Source organism: Centruroides vittatus, unplaced genomic scaffold (assembly GCF_030686945.1).
Source record: "Centruroides vittatus isolate TY-2023 unplaced genomic scaffold, ASM3068694v2 contig_549, whole genome shotgun sequence".
Lineage (NCBI taxonomy): Eukaryota > Metazoa > Arthropoda > Arachnida > Scorpiones > Buthidae > Centruroides > Centruroides vittatus.
In genome coordinates this window covers 2,478,917-2,502,055 of record NW_027122325.1, presented here as the reverse complement: position 1 = coordinate 2,502,055, position 23,139 = coordinate 2,478,917, and the positions used below count along the sequence as shown (strand labels likewise).

General features: G+C 31.1%; 1 protein-coding gene across 1 annotated transcript in view; it reads left to right on the top strand.

The window, feature by feature from the left end:
* The window catches only part of oaf (out at first), a 39,840-nt gene extending 17,764 nt beyond the window's left edge, over window positions 1-22,076 (top strand). Inside the window, exons 3-4 of the mRNA XM_067274469.1 lie at window positions 7,468-7,651; window positions 21,248-22,076. Of these exons, the coding sequence (XP_067130570.1) occupies window positions 7,468-7,651; window positions 21,248-21,522 (459 nt within the window). The 3' untranslated portion in view covers window positions 21,523-22,076. The remainder of the gene's footprint in view (window positions 1-7,467; window positions 7,652-21,247) is intronic.
* Window positions 22,077-23,139: the final 1,063 nt, after the last annotated feature.

Below are 23,139 nucleotides of genomic sequence, written 5' to 3'. Positions count from 1 at the left end.
GACAGGAAATGTAAAGAATTCAAGGATTGTTAATAAATTCAGAGAAAGCATGGCAAAATGCATAGCATCAGCCATGTTTGACTCTTTACAATTACAGAACTGATCAACAGGTGGCACATTTCCATGTAACATTCATTTCGGTGCAAGTGGGGAGTCAAGTTAAACGAAAATATAACTGAAACAAAAACTCTGTTTCAGTTCTGTTTCTGAGTTTCTGTTTTCAGGTAATGTGGAGTCCAGGCTTAAGACATATTTTTAACATATTAGACTGTGGTTCTGCTTTTTATGTTTACATTTTATTCAACAATTTAATATATATTTTCTAACCTTTATTAGTATAAATATTTTGATACTAAACATGTAAATGTTTGTTTTTTGACTAAACAAGTAATTTTCCTCCTATTAATTACATATATGTTGTTTATAGCTATTTAAAATATAATCTGTAAATAATATGGGTTTTTTCCTTTTTTAAATATTTAAAGTTGTTCTTAACAAAATGTCGAAAAATTAACCTTTTCTTTATTTCCAGTAACTAAACTGCTTCCAGAAATAAAGAAAAGGCAAATTTATGAACATAGTAAATTTTTTCAGCTTGGGCATTTTTTAGAAATAAAAAATATTTTTTTAAATTGGAAAGTAAAAATGATAACATCATCATATCAAGTATATAGCAAAAATTGTAAATCTTAGAAATTTAAAGTAAAAATTTATTTGAAAACTAAATACAGTAGGGCTCTGCTTAATGTAATCATAGATAATGTCATTGATTACTTAGTATTATCAAAAATAACAGGTCCCAAAACTTACAAGTTAAAATACATTATAAAAGCATATTGTGACATAAATTTGGTTATTTTTGTTATTGTTTTTGTGTAAAGATTCATTTTTATGCTTTATTCTTGTACTAGCAGCCTCAACAAGTGACTGATAACATGAAATTATTATAAGTTATCATCAGTTTTAATCAGTACTTTAATTGTTTTTGCTCACAGTACAACAATTTAAATTGTATTGTATGCTGTCTGTTGTTGAAGTTGATAGCAGATAAATAGTACTGGATGATTTATTAGTTAATTAATAATAATTATTATTATAATTAATGTCTTTAAGTTTTACATTTTTAAATTATTTTAATGTCCTTTTAATATTAATTAATGAAATCAGAATTTTCTTTGATTGGGTTGCAATTTAAAAAAATTGTAGACCTATAAATTCCTACTGTTATTGCCTGTTGTCTATCCTTCCTTAATCTTGAGAACAGAGTTAGATAGATGAAAGATGAGACCAGATATGGAAAGATTAGGGGCAAGAGATTCTGATTAAGTATAGTCAAACTTCTGATGCAAACCAGAAGCCACATTATTTCAATTCAAAAATTTTCCCCTGAAAAGGGTTATGTAGATGACCAGTATGACTCTATTGCTAACAGGAAAAATATGATATACAGAGGCAAGACACTGCTAATTTGGGGTGAAGAGCATATATTTTAAATTAAATAAATTAAAAAAATATGATTAAAAATTGTAGCTTGGCATTGTGACAATATCAATAAATAATTGCTTGTTGTAGTCTTATTTTCTTCAAATAACATTTTCAGTTATTGTTATTAGTTTAGATGAGTCCCAAAGTAAAATAAGCAGAATATGCTATATTTATGAATGAAATAAAAATAAATCATTATCTAACAGACCCTATTGAAAACATCTAAATGAAAAATAAAGGATGAAGGAATTATGAATTTTTGATTTAACGTAAGCTTAATGCGTATGTTAAAATCAAAAATTGATTGAATAGATTTAAAATAAACTCGAAGAATTAAGAGAAATATTTGAAAATAAAATGAATGTTAAGAGATTATGAAGTGGAAAATAACTATGAAATAGAAAAGAAACAAATTTGCTAAGAATATATGAAATGAATGCAAAGTCTAGTCAAACAATTGAATGATTTGAGCAAAACTATTGAAGATGCAGAAATAACGATTACAGCAGTACAAAGACCTATAATTTATTTTAGAATTTAGCAACAATTTTTAATTTGTATAAAATAAGGTCTCCAAGACAAGAATTTTGCTTTAGTCTTGATTACATGTTATCTAATAATTGATTACTTGATAGGAGAGGATGCTTCATGAGATTGACATGGAAGATATAAATCAAAATTGATGCCATAAGTTGGTAAATAAGGCTTATGTCAAGTGATCGTTATATGAATTTATCAATGAATAAAATAGATTTGAGGATCAATGAACATAATTGAAGGTTTAAAGTACAGAATCAATAGCAAAAGCTATAAAGAGGATATCTACTTAGATCTTAGTTGAATGTAATGTCAGTCATACAAAAATATAAATTTGCATTGCAGGAAATGGAAAAAAACTGTAGGTATTTGAAAAATTAATATTTTGTTTCTTTTTGAAACCTGTTATAAGATAAAGTCGTGATTATACTTTGGAAGTTGAGGTGCAAATTTTCTTTGAAAAAAAAAAGTTAAAAAAATTGATTGACTTTTGTGAAGAAAGTGATTAAAAAAAAGTTACTAAAAACATATAAATGTAAAAACCATTATTTATTTATATAAAAGTATATATAGAACATATAAAACTCAAGAAAATGATAGAAAACTTGATCAGTTAGTCACTTTTGGAATCTGATCCACCAGTTTCATAGTTTACAAACAGGAAAGCATTGTACTTGCCAAACACACATTTGTTCTATATTCTCTATGGTCAGCCACAGAGGGTGTGAGAGAAGTATACTTGTTTTTCACTAAAATCTCCATGTTTTATGACTGAAAGGACTCAAAAATTGTATTTTGAATATCCAGGTTTTTGCTCAGAGAGTATTATAGTTTCTGTAAACCAAATCAATCCAAACATTAACAAACTTTTATAATCTCGTAACAAAAAGAAAAGTGTTTAATAAAAGCATCAAACAAATGCTTTCAACCTTAACTTTGTACCTCCCTAACACCAGGTTATTAAGGCAATCCTTCCAAACTGATCATATTAGGGCCCTAGAAGCCTTGAAGATATACAAGACTAGCCTGGTGAGCAAGTGCGTCAACTTTAATTAAGGACGGTAATACTGTATAGTATACCTGGCAGTACTTGTATGAAAAACATCGTGACACAAATTGACTTTTATTATTTGCTTTTAGGTTATATCCTAAAATAATTTATGCACATATGTTGGCTGTATGTATATTTTGAATTAGTGTATTTGTAAAGTACTATTTTTTTTTAGTAGCTTAGGAAACCGACTATAATTACGGTCGGTGAAACTTCCGTTAACCTAACGGGTACTTTACGCGGATTCGAGATTAGTTTGCCAGGCCTGGGCTTTTAAGCGTGCACCGAAAAATTAGTAATAATAACGACAAATATCAAGTCAGATCAAAAGTTCAAATATATTTAATTAGCAACTAGAACGTACTACGTACAAATATTAATAATTCCAAACAAAATCTATTAACGAAAATCAACAAGTCAACCTGACAATAAACTTAGCTACTTAGCTTAACTTAATAGTAATTCCCCTTTGAAATTCAACAAATCAAATACTTAGAAACTATGAACAAAATCTCTTACTAATTAAACGTCTATCCGTCACCTCACTATATGAAGAAAACTATTTCCTCAATTCTTTCGATATCATCAAATCGTCAATCGAACTCCTCTTTAACACCTTGGATCGTCCAATTATCAATCTGGACTTCTATCAGAAAATACTTCGCTTTCGAATTAACCTCGCTCTCACAGTCGCCTCGATTTGGAATTCACCTCGGTTTGGAAATCACCTCGGTTTGGAACTCACCTCTCCTTCTTCGGTTAACGTACGGGTTTTATACTGTGAGGTGACGTCACACTTGAGCTGGGTTACTCCCCTTATTTACATACTTAGTTGCTAACATTAATTTCTTTTCTGGCAGCTTTAAGTTTCCGACAAAGCTTATAAACCGTTTACAAAATATTTATCATAATTTTCTGGGATGTTTAAGACGGTTTATCAAGTATTTCTTTACTAGTGAATGTGGGGACTACCCCTTTCATTTTTTTTCTGCGGACTGTTACTTCCGCTGGGCAGTGCAAGTGCGCAAGATGTTTCCTATGGCGCTTATTTCTCCGTGAGTTGTTTTATCTTCATTTTTCATTACTAACAAGAGAGTGGTGGGGAACCTTCGTCCTAAATAAACATAAACCCCAAACAAAAGATAATAAAACGGAAATAATAATAAAATAAAAATAACGTTCGGACTCAGTTCCTTACATATTTTCCACCCTTTAATTTTTGTATATGTTATGTGTTCCAAATGTTGAAAATAATTCAAAAATGTTCAGTTCTACATGTTCCCATTTTGGAATTTCATTTGTTTACAAAACCTGAAGCAGACCTTGGCTAAGGTTGAGTGTTTGTTTGATGTTTTTATTAATACAAAATATTAATTTTTCAAATACCTACAGTTTTTCCATTTCCTGCAATGCAAATTTATATTTTTGTATGACTGACATTAAATTCAACTAAGATCTCTCTTTTTGTTACTGGGTTATAAAATGTTTGTCATTAGCTCCAGTAATTGAGTAAGATGATTTCTAAATCCATCCAACTGATTTTTGGCATGTTTAAAAATCTCCCACTGCTTCTCAGAGGACAAATTTCTTTCCTCGAGTTTAGAAATTGAACTGCATGGGAACATATATGAATGAACAGTATGGTGTTCTTTAAACATGGCTTTTTGTTTCAACAGATTTCATTGCATTTACTAATGATTTTTTATCCAGAAAATCAATGAATGCTCTCGTGGATGAGAAATTTTCAGCATAAAAACAATCTACTTGAATCCATGTGCCCCATCTAGTTATTTTAGAGTGTTTTGGGAGTGGTAAGTTATTTATCTCTCCATATAGATGTATTGTACATTCTCTAGCCATTTAATTAGTCTTTTTCATTTCCAAAATAAAATTGTTGGCCCAAGAAAATTCTATCCTAATTGCTTTACATATTCTATTAAGGCAATGGACAAGACAAATGACATGTCTCAGATTTGGATACATCAACTCTATGTAACATTTCCTTGGCATTTACTTCAACATTTACTTGGCATGTATCTTGCTGGCCTGTTACAAGTAACCAAAGTTTTTCGTGTGGAATGGCAGAGTTTCACAATTTAGCACATGTATCATTGAAGACTTGCATAACAGTTGTGGAATTTCTTTTAATTCATATACTCTTAACAGCATGAGTTGTACTGACTCCTTTGTCAATGGACTGATAAGAATGTTCAGCTTGTGATGATTTGCTGTACCATTTTAGTTTAAAGATAATGAACTGATAGCCCTTAAGATGGCAGATTTAGTCTCTAAGGATGAGCAGTTGACCAGATATGAGTCTGGGCTCTCATATGAATGCATTGTATGCTTGATTTGCTAATTCCTGTCTCACATGCACATTGTTAGACAGACTGTAGTGTTGAGGGTTCAATACCATAACCAAGGAAGCAGGACTTGTTGCTATGGGATGTCTCCCAGATCTTTGCTTGTGCACATCAAACACAGTGCCATAGATTTCAAACTTACCATAAAAGTGTGTGATTATCATTATTAAAGTTCCTGGTGGTGAGAAACCATCACCATTTAAGGGTTCTTCAGACACTATAATATGACTAATAGCAAAGGTCAATTATTTAATTAATAACTATTAATTATAATTATTGAAAATAAGATTGAATATTAAAGATTACATATTTTGTATTTGAAAATCTTGAAATACTAAAAATATCAAGGAATTACATTTCATTACTTGTCATATGAAAAATGAATGATTTTTTTGTGAAATTTAAAATGTTATAATACTTGTACAGGGTGTCTCAAAAATGTACCAATAAACTTTTAGGGGCAGTACATAACATTTAAAGGAATGAGAATTGCATAGAAACCCATAACCGGAAACGTCACCATAAGTCAATAGGCGGCTGTACATTTTACCATTCCGCATGACCACTGTGAACTATCTGATCTTTCTGGAACAGGCTCTGACAGTCTTACTTGAAAATGTTCCAGCAAATGTGAGACACAACATGTGGTTCCAACATGATGGGGCACCACCCCATTATGGAATGGATGTTCGTGTCCATTTGAACACGTCTTTCCTGCAGCGATGGATTGGCCATGGTGGACCGGTTCCCTGGCCCCCATGCCCACCTGATTTATCAAGCCTTGATTTCTTTCTGTGAGGGGGTTCTTGAGGCTATGGTATATGACTTGCCTGTGGAGTCTGAAATGGATCTTGTGGCAATGGTATATGACTCGCCTGTGGAGTCTGAAATGGATCTTGTGGCAAGACTCGTCTGCGCTGCTACTACAATCAAAGAAACTTCTGGTGTGTTCAAACGTGTCCCGCAATCAACACTCTGTCGGTGTCAAGCATGCATTGCATCTGATGGTGGAAACTTTGAGCATCTGTTAACATTATGAACTGGTATGCATTTGTACTAATTATGTCCAATAAATGTTTCCCATTAATCACTGTCTTGTGCCTTTTCAGATCTTCTACCTCTACTACCACTTTCCCCTGACGTTTCCGGTTATGTGTTCCTATGCAATTCTCATTCCTTTAGATGTTATCTACCTCCCCTAAAAGTTTGTCAGTACATTTTTGAGACACCCTGTATAAAGAACTTTACTGATCTGGGTTATGATTTTAAAACATTGTGAATGAAGAAATAATGAGGAGGATTATTCTTCATCTTCAGCTTAAATTTTACAAAGACCAAATTTAATATTTCATAGAATTTTATTTAATGATTATAAATTTTTTCTGTAGTTATAGTAATTAACTTTAATAAAATTTCTTCTCTTTGTAAAGAAAGTTTCTTACAATAATTATTAATTATTATGATATTAACCCCTTAACGACCAAATGTCTCCACATTAGAATTTTATACAATGTCTCCACATTAGAATTTTTTTGAAAAATTTATTTTTGTTTAATTTTTCATTTTTTTAAATAAAAATAAAGGCTGATAGTATTTCCAGAAGTTTATCAGTTTTTATTTGTATTTTTAAAAATGATAAAATTAAACGAAAATAAAAAATAATTGTATTGATGTAAAAAATATGCATGCTGACTTGCCATTCAATGTTATTTTAGCTGAGATAGCTCATCAGTTTTCATTAATTTGCTGTATTTTTCACTATTTTTGTAGTTTATCCCCCTATCAAAACTTTTTTGTCATTTTTGTGTAAATAAAATTTTTGTAAAAAATGAAAAATTAAAAACCTTCTAATGTGGAGATAGTCTACTGTAGGGATTAGATTTTTCTCATACAGTAATAATACTAATTAGTATTTTATGGAAAATATTAGATAATAAACTGTAAACTGTTTTTATATTATAATTGTAACTTACAATAAATTAATAGTTCATTTAAGTTTATTTTATGATGATTTTATAATTTTTATATTAGAGAAATCCTGGTGCTGTTCGCCAGCCTGAGGATGATAAAGGAAAAGAAATTTTTGATATGGATTTGAGCATTGAGCTCGATAAGTCTTCCGTAATTTCTATCCACCTTCCATTATTTTGTGATGAGGCTGTTAATGCCACTTTTGCCAGGGAAATTGACCTGCGTGCCTGGGCTAGCCCAAAAGGTAAATTTTAAAAAAATTACTTTAAATTTACTTAAAATGCCATTAATTTAATTTGTAATCATTTTGAAACAAATAGTATTTTTAATATTTTAATAAAAATCTCTATTTATTTTAAAATTTTGAATATTTTATAGTACATTTTTCTTTTTTTTATTTAAATTTTATGAAAATAGGTCTGAGATGATGATTTAAATAATTTTTAGAGATGCACTTCTGATTATTTTACTTAATGCATTGATAATATTATTTACTGAGTTTAATAATCAGCTAAATGATAATTATTTTATCAAAATAATGGTGTTATTGAAGTTCTATGGATTTTGTTTTGTTGTGTTAAATTTAATAATAGAATCAGAGAGGAAAAAATATTTAATTAAAGACTATATCATTACAAGTTATGCAATTCTAAATGATATTTCATCACAATGTGGATTAGTCTCTTTACCACATTGGGATACCATACAGCAAGCTGACTATATATTAAGGATATTTCGTCAGTTGAGAGAGATTTTACATTGGTTTATTGCTTTAAAAAGTTGAAAGTGGTAAGATTAATTAAAATATGTTTTTCTTTAAATTCTCCTGGATAAAAATTTTTAACTTTAGTTTATTTAAAATTTATATGAATTCTCTATCGAATTGTAGAGTAATGTAGATATGTATAATGGTAAGAATTAACATCTACACAAAATCCAGCATAAAATGGATATTTTTCCTATGGAACAAACATTTTCAGTGGACTTAAGTCGTCGTCATTAGATAAAGCTGTCATTTGCATATTTTTATGCTGGATTCTAGGTGTGTATAGACATTTATTGTTATTATCCATTTCTAATAATAATAGTTTACATTCAACTACTCAAAACTGGGTATATGTTAATAAACATTTAATATATAATAAGAATATTTAATATAATAATATAATACAGATAATATGCTCATTAACAAAAAGTTATACACCCAGATAGAATTGTCTTGCTTCTTGCAAAACTCAGCATACAGCTCTCTCTCAAACAGAATGTAAATGATTACGGTTGTGTGATCCAATTACAACTAGGTAATGTCATCAGAGTGCCTTAAAATTGCTACTCTATTATTCCATAAAAAAGGCTTGCAGAGGCTCACTATGTTCAGAATTTTCAGTTTATTTGTTTTGGAGGTTGAGTGAAGCAATTTTGCTGAATTGTCTGCCTTCTGAGCCATTCTGACCTGACTTTAAGGAGGTATCAAGAAAGTGGATATGTGAGGCAAGCACATATGGCAGGCAGACTCTGGACATCCACATAGGACTCACTTCTACCTTGAACCAAACAGTGCTAATATTTCTTCTTTAAAATCTCCTCACTAACGTTTTCTTAACTTAACTTCTTCAGAGATTGCGCGTGTTACGTGGAACTTTCGGAATTCGTTTTTTAAAAAAGTTCTTGACATCAAATAGCTTCTCGTTTCACCTGAAGAAGAACTAAAGGTTCAAAAACGTTAGTGAGGAGATTTTAAAGAAGAAATATTAGCACTGTTTGGTTCAAGGTAGAAGTGAGTCTGATTTTACAGTGTGTTGGGAAGTTCATTGTATCCACATAGGAAATTCTGCATTCTCATGTGTTGACTTTTGTGGCATAGCTGCAAATAACCATTTTCCTGCAAGATAATTCTTGATTAAACATAGTTAGTCTTCCAGGAATGTCTGTCATGTTGCCACATTTTCTTTGCCTACCCAGTTTCCAGATTTGCCATCCATTGAGCTTTTGTAGAACCAGATGAGATGCCAGCTTTGGCTGTCTATTTGTGTGGGATCTAGAGTGCTGTTACATCTGTGTGTAAATCACATATAAACTCCAATCTGATAGTTATGTATGAAAAGTAAATGATTATTGAATTATATTGGGCTATATTACTATTATTAATTAAAAGCTAAGTAATTTGACCCAAGAGGAAGGTGTTAGGTGCCATCTCTTGCTAAATTTAATAATTATAATTAAATTATTATTTTAATAATTAATTTAGAAGGTATAAATAAATAACGACTAACCCGTTACAAAGCTAAACATCCACAAGAGCCGAATTATCGGGCTACAGTTGGCTATAATAAATAAATAATTAATAAGACAATTTGGCACTAGAGCTTGGCGTTAGGCGCCATCTCATCTCTTACTAAACTTAATAATTAAATTAAATAAATAATTTTAATAATTTGGAACTGGAGGAAAAGAAATCGGCCCGAAGCGGGACTCGAACATGCAACTTCTGCTATCCGGGCAGACACGTTACCAGTTACGCTACCCAGACCTTCAGTCTGATCGCCTCCTCCAGTATATATAGCCAACTCTAGCCCGATAATTCGGCTCTTGTGGATGTTTAGCTTTGTAACGGGTTAGTCGTTATTTATTTATATTTATACGCCTTGCCGGGGTTGCGATGGCCGGTTGAGTGCCTTGGGAGGATGTGGGCACTTGATGTGTCCCCAGCCGGCATTGTAATGACCGTCGATGGTCGTCGCATTAGCTTATATATACTGGAGGAGGCGATCGGACTGAAGGTCCAGGTAGCGTAACTGGTAACGTGTCTACACGGATAGCAGAAGTTGCGGGTTCGAGTCCCGCTTCGGGCCGATTTCTTTTCCTCCAGTTCCAAATTATTAAAATTATTTATTTAGTTTAATTATTAAGTTTAGTAAGAGATGGCGCCTAATGCCAAACTCTAGTGCCAAATTGTCTTATTAATTATTTATTTATTATAGCCAACTCTAGCCCGATAATTCGGCTCTTGTGGATGTTTAGCTTTTAATTTAGAAGGTTCTGGAAGCGAGGATTGGACGAAGGTCTGGATAGTGTAACTGGCAATGCGACCACACTTGCAGGCTTGAGTCCTGCTTCAGGCCAATTCTTTTCTTCCAGAACCTTCTAAATTTAGTGCCTGCCTCTAGTGCTAAATTACTTATCATTTAATTAATAATAATAGTAGTAATATAGTCTGATATAATTCAGCAATCATTTGGTTTTAATGTAGTAGATTGTCTCAGGATAGAGCACAGTGCCTATATGCCTCCATACCCAACAGCAGGGATGGGCAACTTGCAGCCCCCGGGCCACATGCAACCTGCATTAGTATATTGTGCGGCTTGCGTCACACAAAATATTACAAAACAATATAACAGTCTATAAAATAAAAATTTAAAAACTGACATCTAGTCGTCTGTAATCATACTAAATACCAAGAACAAGCTTCGTATATATATTCCACGCAACTAGAGACGGCGCTTGGGTTGATCCATTTTTGCATTTTTAAGGGGTGCTACAATTGTTTACAAATGCACATGTACTGTACTTTCATAGACTGTCCATACGCACTTGACCCTTTTTCAAGATTTAATGAAGCCCGAGGGAGTAATGTGCATTCGTAAACAATTCTATTACCCCTTAAAGATGCAAAAATAAACCAATCCAAGGGCCAACTCTAATTGCAAGATATCTGGTAATTTTACCCGACTTCATTCGATACTTCATATTGAGTTGTAACATTTTACCAAAGCTTTGTATCCTTGCATTTAATTTTTTTGGTATTTTGCAAATCATATACTATTAATCTACTGTGGTTTATCCGAATGATAGAAAAAGGTATGTTAAATATTTGAAATTTTACGGAAATAGAATTTTTAATGTGGAATTTCGAATTTTAAATATCGAAGTTAGAATTTTTGTTTAATAATAAATGTTACTATTAATTTCCAAAATTGAAATTAAAAATGTTTGAACTAGAGAATTATTAATATTTTAAGAAGAATACAGACTTAGAACTGGACAGTAATAGATACAAAATCCACATATGAAAATGTTTCAACTTTGCATTATTTTCAATGCTAGATTGACCTTGAGGTTTGCATGTGGTTTTGTACAATAAAAGCTCGATATAACAGATGGCTGCTGATGTTGGTCTGACCAAAAGTAGAAGAAAATTATAAAAAAAACTCATACCTTGTAATGGACTCCTGCTACTTCGGATTAGTTTTTAGTCCTTGCTGGACTTTTTAGCTGCCGTTTCATTTAGATTGGACGAAGCTTGGTAGATGAGCGCATTTTTTAATGTGCTCATCTACCAAGCCATTGTTTTACAGTCACTTCTCAAGTTATGACTACCTCAACTTATGACCATGACCAAACCCTGTCGTAAGTTGAGAAGTGACTGTATTTATTTTACCATAGTTGTAGTTTTATTCTCTTTATTTGACAAAAGTAAACACAAAATTAATATAAAGTTCATTGTAATCATTTTTTTGGCATAGATTTTCATCTTACATTCAGTTTTGGTTTCGTTTTCTGATCAACTTGTTTTTTAGGTTGCAATTTGAAAACTTTGCAGATCTATAAATTCCCGCTGTCGTCCATCTATCTGTTTTTCCTTAAACTAGGGGCAAGAGACCCCAATTAAGTATTTACGAACTTCCAGTTCAAAACTGAAGTCACGTTATTTCAATTCAAAAATTTTCCCCTGAAAGGAGTTAGATAAATGACTGGAATGACTCTATTACTAATGGGAAAAGTATGCTGTACGGAGGAAAGTCGCTACTAACTTGAGATGGAGAGCACATATCTTAGATTAATTAAAAATGTGATTAAAAATTGCAGCCCAGCATTGTTTAGTTTTGGTTTCATTTTGCCATGAGTAATGTGTTGTGGATTTGTTTGTAAAGCAAAGATATGGATCATAAAAGAAGACAATAAGCTTTAGATTTAATACAAAAAATAGATATATTTCGTTAGATTGAAGATGGAAAATATCAAGCTGAAGTTGGTAAAGAAATGTCTCTGAATAAACAGACAACTTTAGACATTTCGATAGCGAGAGAAAAACAACAACAGACTTTTTTTAAATATGACAGTTCTATAAAACTAAAAAGTCTTTTACTTCTTTTACTTATATATAAGTCTTATATAATTTAGGCTGCGTAATGGAGTAAAATTTTAAATTAAGAAAAGTACAGCAGTAGCAGCTGTTTTTACTCTTCATTTTTCACTTTAATCTAACAATAATTTGTTTGTTTGTTTTTTTTTTTTTTTTTTCATATAGGCAATTCTGATACAGGTGGTACTTAGTCTAAAGTTGAAAATCAATGCAATCAAGATCCCATTCTAACGTGATTCTACTGTATAATAATATACTGTTTGATATAACGGACGAGTCTGTAATAACAAGTAATCACAATAAAGTGGACTTTCATTGTGATGAACCAATATCTTCAATTCCATAGTAGTTTGTTACATCAAGCTTTTGCTATATTTATTAGTGCAGTATTTTATTCATTTCATTTATCCTAAAGTTATAGATATTAACAAGACAGGAAAAAAAATTGAAGATGAAAATTGAATTTATAATGAATCATGGAAATGTGATTACTTTTTCATTCATTATGAAAAAATCTTCTTTGTTTAATTTGTTTGGAAAGTATTGGAGTTTTTAAGGAACATAACGTTAAAAGGCATTACACCATTAAACATTCTAATAAATACGACCAGTTTACTGGAGACTTAAGAAAATAGAAAGCGGAAAAACTGATAAAAGCTGTAACCTCCCAGCAAGCATTCTTAATGAAAACAAATAATGAATCTGAATCTATTACAAAAGCCAGTTATGAAATTTGTAATCTATTGGCAAAAAATCTTCATTGTTATTCTGGTGGAATGTTTATAAAGGAATGTATTGAAAAAGCAGTTGAAATTATACGTCCTGATCAGAAGAAGCTTTTTGCTAACATTAGTTTATCTCAACAAACCATAGCGAGAAGAATCGATGAAATGGCAGATAATGTTGACAAATCATTAAAAAACGAGTAAAACGAGCCATTGAATATTTTTCCATTTGTTTGGATGAAATCCACTGACATAACAGATACAGTTCAACTTGCAATTTTCATTTGAGGCATTGATTCAGAATTAAACATTACTGAAGAATTTTTAGATTTAGTTTGGCTAAAAGGAAATACTACAGGAGAAATTATGTATGCAACTTTTGAAAAAACCTTACAAAAAAAATGAACTCTCACTGTTAAAACTGAGTGGAATTACAACTGATGGCGCCCAGTCTTTCAGAGGAGAGCGACACGGTTTAATTGGTATTTTCTCGAATAAATTAGCACAAAATGAAAATTCAAATGATTTATTTATTTGCCGTTGTGTTTTGCACGAGGAGAATTTATATGCTAAGAAAATTAATATGGAACATGTTATGGATATAGTAGTATCCACAGTGAACTTTCTGAGAGGTCTTGCATTGAACCATCATGAATTTAAAGAATTTTTGTCTGATATTGATGCTGAATATAATGATGTTGTTTATTTTACTGACATCAGATGATTAAGCAAATCTTTAGTTTTACAAAGATTTTACAATCTCTTACCAGAAATAAAATTATTTATGGAAATGAAAGGAAAACCTGTTAAAGAACTCTCAGATTGCGAATGGATGACAGATCTTGCATTTTTTGTCGATATTACAATGCATTTGTCAGAATTAAAAATATATAAAGGATATATGCATATATAAAGGATATACGATATAAAAATATATATGCAAGGAAAAAATCTTATCATATCTGAATTTATAACATTTATAAAAGTGTTTATATCCAAGCTCAAATTATGGAGCACGCAATTGCGTAACAAAAATTGTCACTTTTTCCCCACTTTATTACAATGCATCGAACCTAAAAATTATTTTAAATATGCAGAGAAAGTCAAAGAACTAGAACAAGAATTTAAAAATAGATTTGAAAAATTTCTTAGTTGAGAAAACGAAATACGGATAATTACAGCACCTTTTTCAGTAAATATAGAAAACGTATCAAATGAACTTCAATTGGAGATAATAGACTTGCAAAGTAATTTAGATTTGAAAGATACTTTTAAAGAAAAAAATTTGGTAGACTTTTATAAAACTTTTATCAAAGAAAATCTATTTCCTAACTTAAGAAAGCATGCAGCAAAAATTCTATCCTTATTTTGTACAACTTACATATGTGAACAATTTTTTCCCGCAATGAATTTAGTGAAAAGTAAAACAAGAAATCAGCTAACAGATTCTCACCTAAAAAATAATTTAAAACTAGCGATGACAAATATTCAGCCAAATATATCTGATATATTACATTCACATCAATTCCAGCAGTCACATTATGTACTGTATATCTATGTTAATTTATGAATATATGAATAAATATTTGTGGTTTACCCATATTTTTTTCTTATATGCGGTTCGTGTCGGTTTGAAAGTTTTAAATGTGGCCCTTACATAGAAAAAGGTTGCCTATCCCTGTCTAACAGTATTGCTGCATATATCCGGGCAAGAAGAGAATGTCCATAAGAAATAATCTCTGCCATAATATTGTGATCACTTATTATCATTGTCATTGCATTTGCATTAATAAACATCTCATTCAATTCCAATACTTTGTGTGTAACTTTATTTATGCTAATGAGTGTATAATATATAATAAACCAGCTAATATACATAACCCTTCAACATAAATTATTGAGAATAGTGATAAAATGAAATATTTGTAGTATGACTTCATAAAAGTGTGAAAAAAATTTTTGTTTTAATTACAAGATAATCAATATTGGTATAAATTTCAATAATTTTTAGAAATTATTTTATTTTTTAGTCACCTAAAATAATCATATTGTAAGCTATTAAGGTTAATTTATATATTATTTTCTCTAATGCATCAGATTTGCATTTTGTATTTCTGAATTTTATATGGAATATTGAAAATCAAAATTGGTTATTACGAGACAGTAGTATTTTATTTTTAACTTTTAAATTTTGTAAAAGTTTAATATTTAAAATTGTTATTTTGCTAAATTGTCTTACTTATGTGCAAAAGATTATCTGGATAGATTTAATATCATTTATTTGATAGTAAAATAAGTGGTTAAATCTTGTTTTGTCATAAAGGAAGATTCAATTGTTTATAGATATTGGTTATTAATCTTGGATTTAATATAATGAAATAATTTCATATTACAAACATTGGATCTAAGTAATTTTGATTTATATTTATTATTGATATAAAATAGTAAAATTCACTTATTATAATCACTTTGAGACTTGCCTATTTTGATGATGATTGTAAACTGATAATATTAATTATCATAATTAAATAAAAACTACAATTAGTAAAAATTTTAATTTTATTGATTGCCATTAAAAGGATGCATTAAAACAGTAACTATGTAACCTGAAGGTTTATTCATTATAATTACCATTAATAATGTTAACACATCTAATCTGAAAGTATATAGTAAGAAGACACTAATCTTTAACCTCACTACATTATTTTAACATCAAAATGTTTTCAACAGTTTAAAGGTCACCTTCAGAGCTTCTACATAGAACAGCTTTCTAAAAACAACATTGTTTTCTAACATTACTACAGTAGAGCATCGATTATCTGAAACAATTTTGGATCAGGGTTGTTTGGATAACTGATCATATATGAAAAAATATGTTAACCTATCCCTTGTTGAAATTTTTTTGCCGTTGCATGTCGCTCCACGTCGAATTTTCGTCTATGTTAAGCCTAACGAAAAATTTTTTAAAGTAATCATGGCTATTGTATCATTAAAAATTATTTCTTTATTTTGCACAAACAAAATAAATACAGTGGAACCTCTGTATACGACCTTAATCCGTTCCTGATGTTTGGACTTATACCGAATAGGACGTATACCAAACCAACCTTTTCCATAAGAAGTAATGTAAAAATGATTCATCCGTTCTCATGTAAAAAAAACTCCTCTTGATATGGTATATTAATGGGGTTGTAAAATAATTGAAACACTGTTTGAGCACATTAATAAAAAAATAAATTTTATTATAGATTTTTAAAATCATTACAGTATATTGAATTATATTATTTAAATCATTAAATCAAAATCAAATCAAATCAAACTCTCCTTAATACTAATAATCTGTTTAGAAATTAATTAAACCGCTTTCGCAATGTTAGCAGATTTAATAATGTCTTTATTTTTAACGATTGTCGATATCGTCGTTCTCAGAATACGGTAGGCAACAGTTAAATCTCAACACTCATGCCACCTTCATATTTCTCAACAATCTCTTTTTTCAGTTCCATTGTGATTCTAGTCATTTTTTTAGTTTACTGTTTCTTTTCATTTGCCTTTTCGCAATTCATGATTAATAAATATAATAAAGTTTTACTTACAAATTAAAATCAGAAGAAATTTAACAAAGTTATAGATTGTGGGACCTCGAATGTCTAGTCTGGTCTAGTACACCGATAGTGCTACTTGTTCATAGATGGCGGGTATAATTGAATTAAGTCGTATACCGAGCAAAATTTGTTTCATCCAAATGGGACGTATTCCGAATTGGACATATTCTAAAGCAGACATATACTGAGGTTATACTGTATATTGAAAAATATAAAAACTAAAAAATTAAATTTCAAAAGTTAATCTAGTATCAAAAACATTCTGATTCAGCATGACACACACTCCTGAGAAAAACACCACTCAAAACAACCAAAGCTTACCACTCATGATGGGGGAAAAAAGCTTCATTTGCTCTCTCTCTCTCCTTTCTTTCTTGGTGGTGGTTCATATGGAGTTTTGTGGCTATTTGCCTTTTTCTCCAAGAGACTTTTGGGTGATCACTATGCAACCGAAGAGCCAGCCTTATAGAATGGCCTAATCCTGCTCCAGGAAAGAATGCCTTCTGGGAGAACTTTTTATGGGGAACTGACCCCTATTCAGGCGTTGTCGACATGGAGAAAACCCGGAAAACTCCATGCTGTCAGCCCATCTGAGCGAGGCGTGAACCCCCGACCAAACTCCCAGTGTTCAGGGTCTAGTCCACTCAAATGTGATGAAGACCACTTGGCCACTGGTGTGCAAAGCCTTATTCAAATACTGGCGCATCCTTGAGTACCCTCTCAAAGTTGCGCCAGTGCTGCCAGCTAAAACACACACTAACAAAAATAATATTGGAATAGCTCAAGACATAGCCAAATATTGCAGCGCCACAGCACTAGTGGAAATTTGAATTTGCCGACTGGAATGTTTTTGATTAACCAATGTTTTGGTTGATCGGTATTCAGATAATCGATGCTCTACTGTATTACTTTGGATTTTTGAACATTGTAGTTTCCAGTAAAGAAATAATCTATTTGAATTTCACATTTGGAAACAAATGTCTCCTTGGAGATAGCATATTCTAATGGAAGAATGGCCTTTTGAAAATGTTTGTATTTTTAAAAGATCTTCGACCTCTTCTGTGATTATTGAAGAGGCTGAAGTGTTGTCACTAGCAAAATGCATGATAGGTAACTTAAAGTTGTATAATGAAAGTGAGAATAAATAATTTCTTTTTTGTTAAAAGTGTTATTTGAATGTGTTAACCACTCTAAATTCAGAGCAGACTGTGATTTTTCCTCATTTTTTAAAAAAAATTACTATAAATGTAGTCTTTCAAATTTGATTATTGAAACACTGGCAATTATGAACATTATTAAATTAATGATTGAAAAATAAATTTATTATTATAATCTTAAGCAGATGTAAAAATTGATTCATTTTCATTTTAACTTAATATCAATATTCAAATAATTCAATATGTTCCAACTCATTGAATTATTTGAATTACCAAAAAATTATTTATACATATTCCACATAGCTTCTGCACAGATACACCATGATCTAATTATTTTCAGTTCTATTTTATTTTGTATCAATATGGATTGATATATACACTTGATAAGCAAAATAAACTAAAATTCACATAAGATAGAAGGATTGCCAACAAAGGATGTAGACAGTTCTAAGTAAACATGCACTACACACAATATCATCTGTAGCTGTTCAATGAATTAGTCAAAGTAATTTTGTCTGGACTAAAAGAAGTGCTGGAATTGACAAAAGAACTTTATTAATTATAAGTTTGAGCAATTAAAAATAAATGACTCATTATCTGATTCTAAATATTTACTGGTGTTTGAATTGTCTAGGCCAGGGATGGGAACTTCATTGCCACATATGCCAAAAGTGACATGCCAACAACTCTTCCAGCACACAAGCTAGGATTCACCTAAAAATAATTATCCAACATCTCTGTGTAGTTTTATGTATTTCATAAAGAATTTATCAGGTTTCTAAAATATGTAAATATTTGGATTTTTTATTATTAGTAAAGGTTTTCTCAATAACTAAGACACCAAATAATAATATGATCCCAAAAAGTTTGGTTGATGTATGAGAAACTTTTCACAATAGATTTGGCAATTTGGGCCTGTACAGTACACTTAAAGATTACCCATTTCTGGTTGAGATTTTCTGAACCAAAGTTTAAATTTGAAGTTCTAAATATTTAACACAGAAATGATTCCAACTTGAGCACCAAGGTGAAATCTACACACTCTGGAACCTGTAACCGGCGTGTAACGTGTATATATTGTATATCGTGGGTGACAAACATTTTTGAATAAGCACGTTGCTCTTCTTCAGGTCAACTGGTTAAGGAATTCCCTGGACAGAGTGTATGTTATTCAGTGGGATCAGGTGTCATTCCGTCGAAGTGGGTCCCGCCTGACGTGCAGTCGTGTGCTGGAGGAGATAGGTGTGGGTTGGCATCTAATAGGGATTGCCAGGCCAGAGATAGATTCAGCTCCTCCTTCCAGTTGATGCACTTGGCTACCTGGCTGGCTTTATAGATGGCTATAGTTTCTACCACTTGAGATGTTCCTGGTGGGGTGTGTTTACGATGACTAGCTTTCTCGAATTGCATCACGACCTCTGGATCAGATTCAAGCGTGTCAAGGGCTGTGGTGAGTCTCCTGTGCTGGATATCCACCTGGTGTTCTCGTACACGGGTGTTTAAGGAACGCTTGGTCAAACTGATGTATAACAAGTCTTCGTTCTATCTGTTGTCCCTGATTGGGATAGAATAGATACCAGAGTCTTGTGCGATCCGGGGGTTTTTTCATTCTGTAGGATACGGAAAATCATAGGACATCTTCTGTATACTATCTGTATGTTACGTTCATTGGCTATCTTCTTATGCACTGTCTTAAGGTATGGGTTAAATGTGATGGAGACCGATGCCAAACTGTCTGGCTGTAAGACTGCATTACTATTTGCAGTGGAGGCATGCTTCTGGCATTTGATGTCATTTGACCAAGCAGCATGTCAGAGTCAGGAACCCATGTTCAGTTGCTAACTTTCTAATGTGGTTAACTCGGTTGCCAGGGCTTGTTTGGTTGATGAGTGTAAGAATGCCCTTCTGACTAGAGCATTAAAAGCAGCTGCCTTGTACGAGAATGGGTCACAAGAATCAGCTGGTATGTACGTAGGTGTAGCAGAGGGTTTGTGGTATATGGATGTATAGATGCTGGGTCTTACTATTTTTATACCAATGTCAAGAAAATTGGAGCAGGCTAGCTCTTCCGTGCTAGCCTGCTCCATTTCAACCGTTAGTCCGAAAGAGTTGTTGTTGATGGTTTGCACAAAGGATGTCATGTCAGGGACCTCCCTCCATATGATAAGTATGTCGTCTATGTATCTTTTATAGATCAGGATGTTAGGAAGGAAAGCTGGGAGGCCTTACTCTTGAACTGCCTGATGACCATTTCACAAAGGTTCCCTGACACTGGACCTCCCATCGGTACACCTCTCTTCTGCCTTAATAGTGCCTATATATGCTATATGCCTCTGTAGATAGAGGCATATAGTATCTATTGTGTCAATTGCATCCTTGAAAGAATGCTTAGACAGCTGATCATTACTGTCAGTATTGCTGCTTTCATCAAGTAACATCCTGACTGGTCCTGACACTATTGTGCAGAGTATGACATATGAGTTACATTAACAGCAGCATGCATGTAGCCAAAAGGTATCCAAAGCACCAACTCTGTTGGTGCAGATAAAAAAGAATAAAAAGGTATCCAAATTTGACATCATTGTATGCATTTCCTGATATGCAAACTAGTACCAGTTTGCATGAGACTTCATACATTTAAAAGAATGAGCATCCTTAACCCCTATTTTCTGAGTACAGTAGAATAGTTTGCTAAAATAGATGTTTGAAATCATTCTGCAATTGGAGATCAAACCCATCATTGCTTGCTAGAAGAAAATCTATTTTATTTGAAATGAAACATTTACTATAGTACCAAACTTTATTATTCATTTCAAAGTGTAAAAAGCAACCATTGTTGGAAATAGTTATTTCTTATGTTATGAAGAAAATTTACAGTTTGGTTTAACGAATTCTGGTAAAATTTTTGTTCATTTTAGTGCATGAAAATTAACATTATGATATTGGCATTTTGCCAAGGCAATGGAAAAATTTGCTTTAATGTGAGAATGCACTTTATTGGTGTTTGTTTTAAGGCAAGTGGACTGTATATGAAATAGAAATTTTAGCTATTTTGGTTTGATCATGTGTATGATTAGATTAGAGATATTTATAATTTATGCTGGTTATATTTAGTATTATATAATACAATTTTAAGGTCAGTTTTAAGATAATATGATTGTATCAATTATTAATATATTTTTTTTTTAAATAAATTTCTTTGTCCTACAGCCTTGAGCAGAGATATAGTATCCCTGACGTCTTCTGTGAAGAGGTTTCCCCCACCAAAGCCCGTCCGGTGTAACTCCACTAGTAATTTATGGCAGCCATGTCAGTGTCACTTAGAAGCATGTGTTGGGTGGTATCCATGTGGTCTTAAATATTGTCGTGGCAAAGACTCTAGTGGTAAAATTATGAGTTATCGTTGTGGCATTAAAACGTGCCGCAAGTGCCGTGCTTTTAACTACCATGTCCAACAAAAGCAGCTATGTTTATGGGATGAATAGACTCACTATTCATAATAGTGCCATTGTTCCTTATTGTAATGCTTTTTGAAAGATAATTGCAAGTCAGAATATTCTTATATCATAATTGGCAATTTTTAAAAGAAATTGTTGAGACCAATGTATTTGTTTTTGATTTTGTTTCTATGCCTGAATATTAACTTGTATATGGAAAATGGCTGTCCACTATGTATATATTTTTGTGCATAAGCATTATTATTAGTAATTTTTACAACTAATATTTCAGAAAAATTTTAAATACCAATATTTGCTTCATTTTTGATTTAATGAACAAAATGGATTTTAACTGCAACAACAAAGTACAAAGGAAAGTGATTTGTTTTTAATTATTACAGAATGTATAGTAATTTGTCAATTAAGAAAAATATATACATATTTGTAAGTAATACTCAGGTAAAACAAAAAAATGGAGGGGAAGTACTTTTTACAAAAGAGAAATTTTTACATAAAATAATTTCATATAGTTGAAATTAAAGTTTAACTAAAGAACAAATACAATGCTGAGATCTTAACTGTATGATTCTAAAAAATAAAAATATAAAATTGTTGAAAGTAATTGATCATTATGTCATTAAATTTTAATTTTCATATATATATATATATATAATGTGTGTGTGTGTATATATATTATCAATATGGATATTCGAATATGAACATATTTCAGTTCATAAATGACCAATATAATATTCTGTGATGGCTCTTTTCAATCATCACAGTTATGAACACAAATGTTCATACTTCCAACTTGTTTATTTGTTGAAAAAGTGTGCCAATTTAGAATGATACTACAGATCATATCTGTATTTCTATTGATGTTTGTTGCAGTTAAAACAATGTTGTGCAAAATTATAAATTGTATCAAGACGTTCTAATATTTATTAAGATGAAAATAATAATTAAAAATGAAGCTAGCATCTGTTAGAAATATGAAATGATTCATTGGAATGATGGAAAATATAATTGCACATTAATATGAATTCAAATTCTTATGTGAAATATGCAGAAGCAACTATTTGCCTCCTCTCTTCATGTACTGAATTCATGTCTGATTAATTTGTATTTTAATAGCATTTTTTGTGTGTTTGTTATATGAAGATAAAAATTAGAAAATTTTTTAAAGATTTTGTATAAAATGTTAGAAATATGCATCCATAGTTAAATTATTGAGTTTCTTTAATAACTGTAACACAAAGAGATGATTATAAAGTATTTTAAAAATCCAGAAAAATATAAGATTTATTTTCTTTTATGTTTAACTTAGCTTAATTAATAAAAATTATTAATTTTTGAGATAATTACATGATTAATTTTTTAAAACCATTAAACTTAATTGTTTAAACAATTAATTTTTTTAATTTCACATTGAGGTAGTTTTTTCTTATTATGCCAAATATAGTTGCTTACACATAATTTGTGATTTCATATAAACATCACTAAGCCTGATGAGTATATAATGAAATACCAACGATAGCCTTAAAAATCAGGCTATAAATTGGCTAATTAAATGATTGATATAAAGTAGTCCTCTAGTAACAAATTACTTTATATCAATCATTTAATTAGCCAATTTATACCCCAATTTTTAAGGTGATCGTTGGT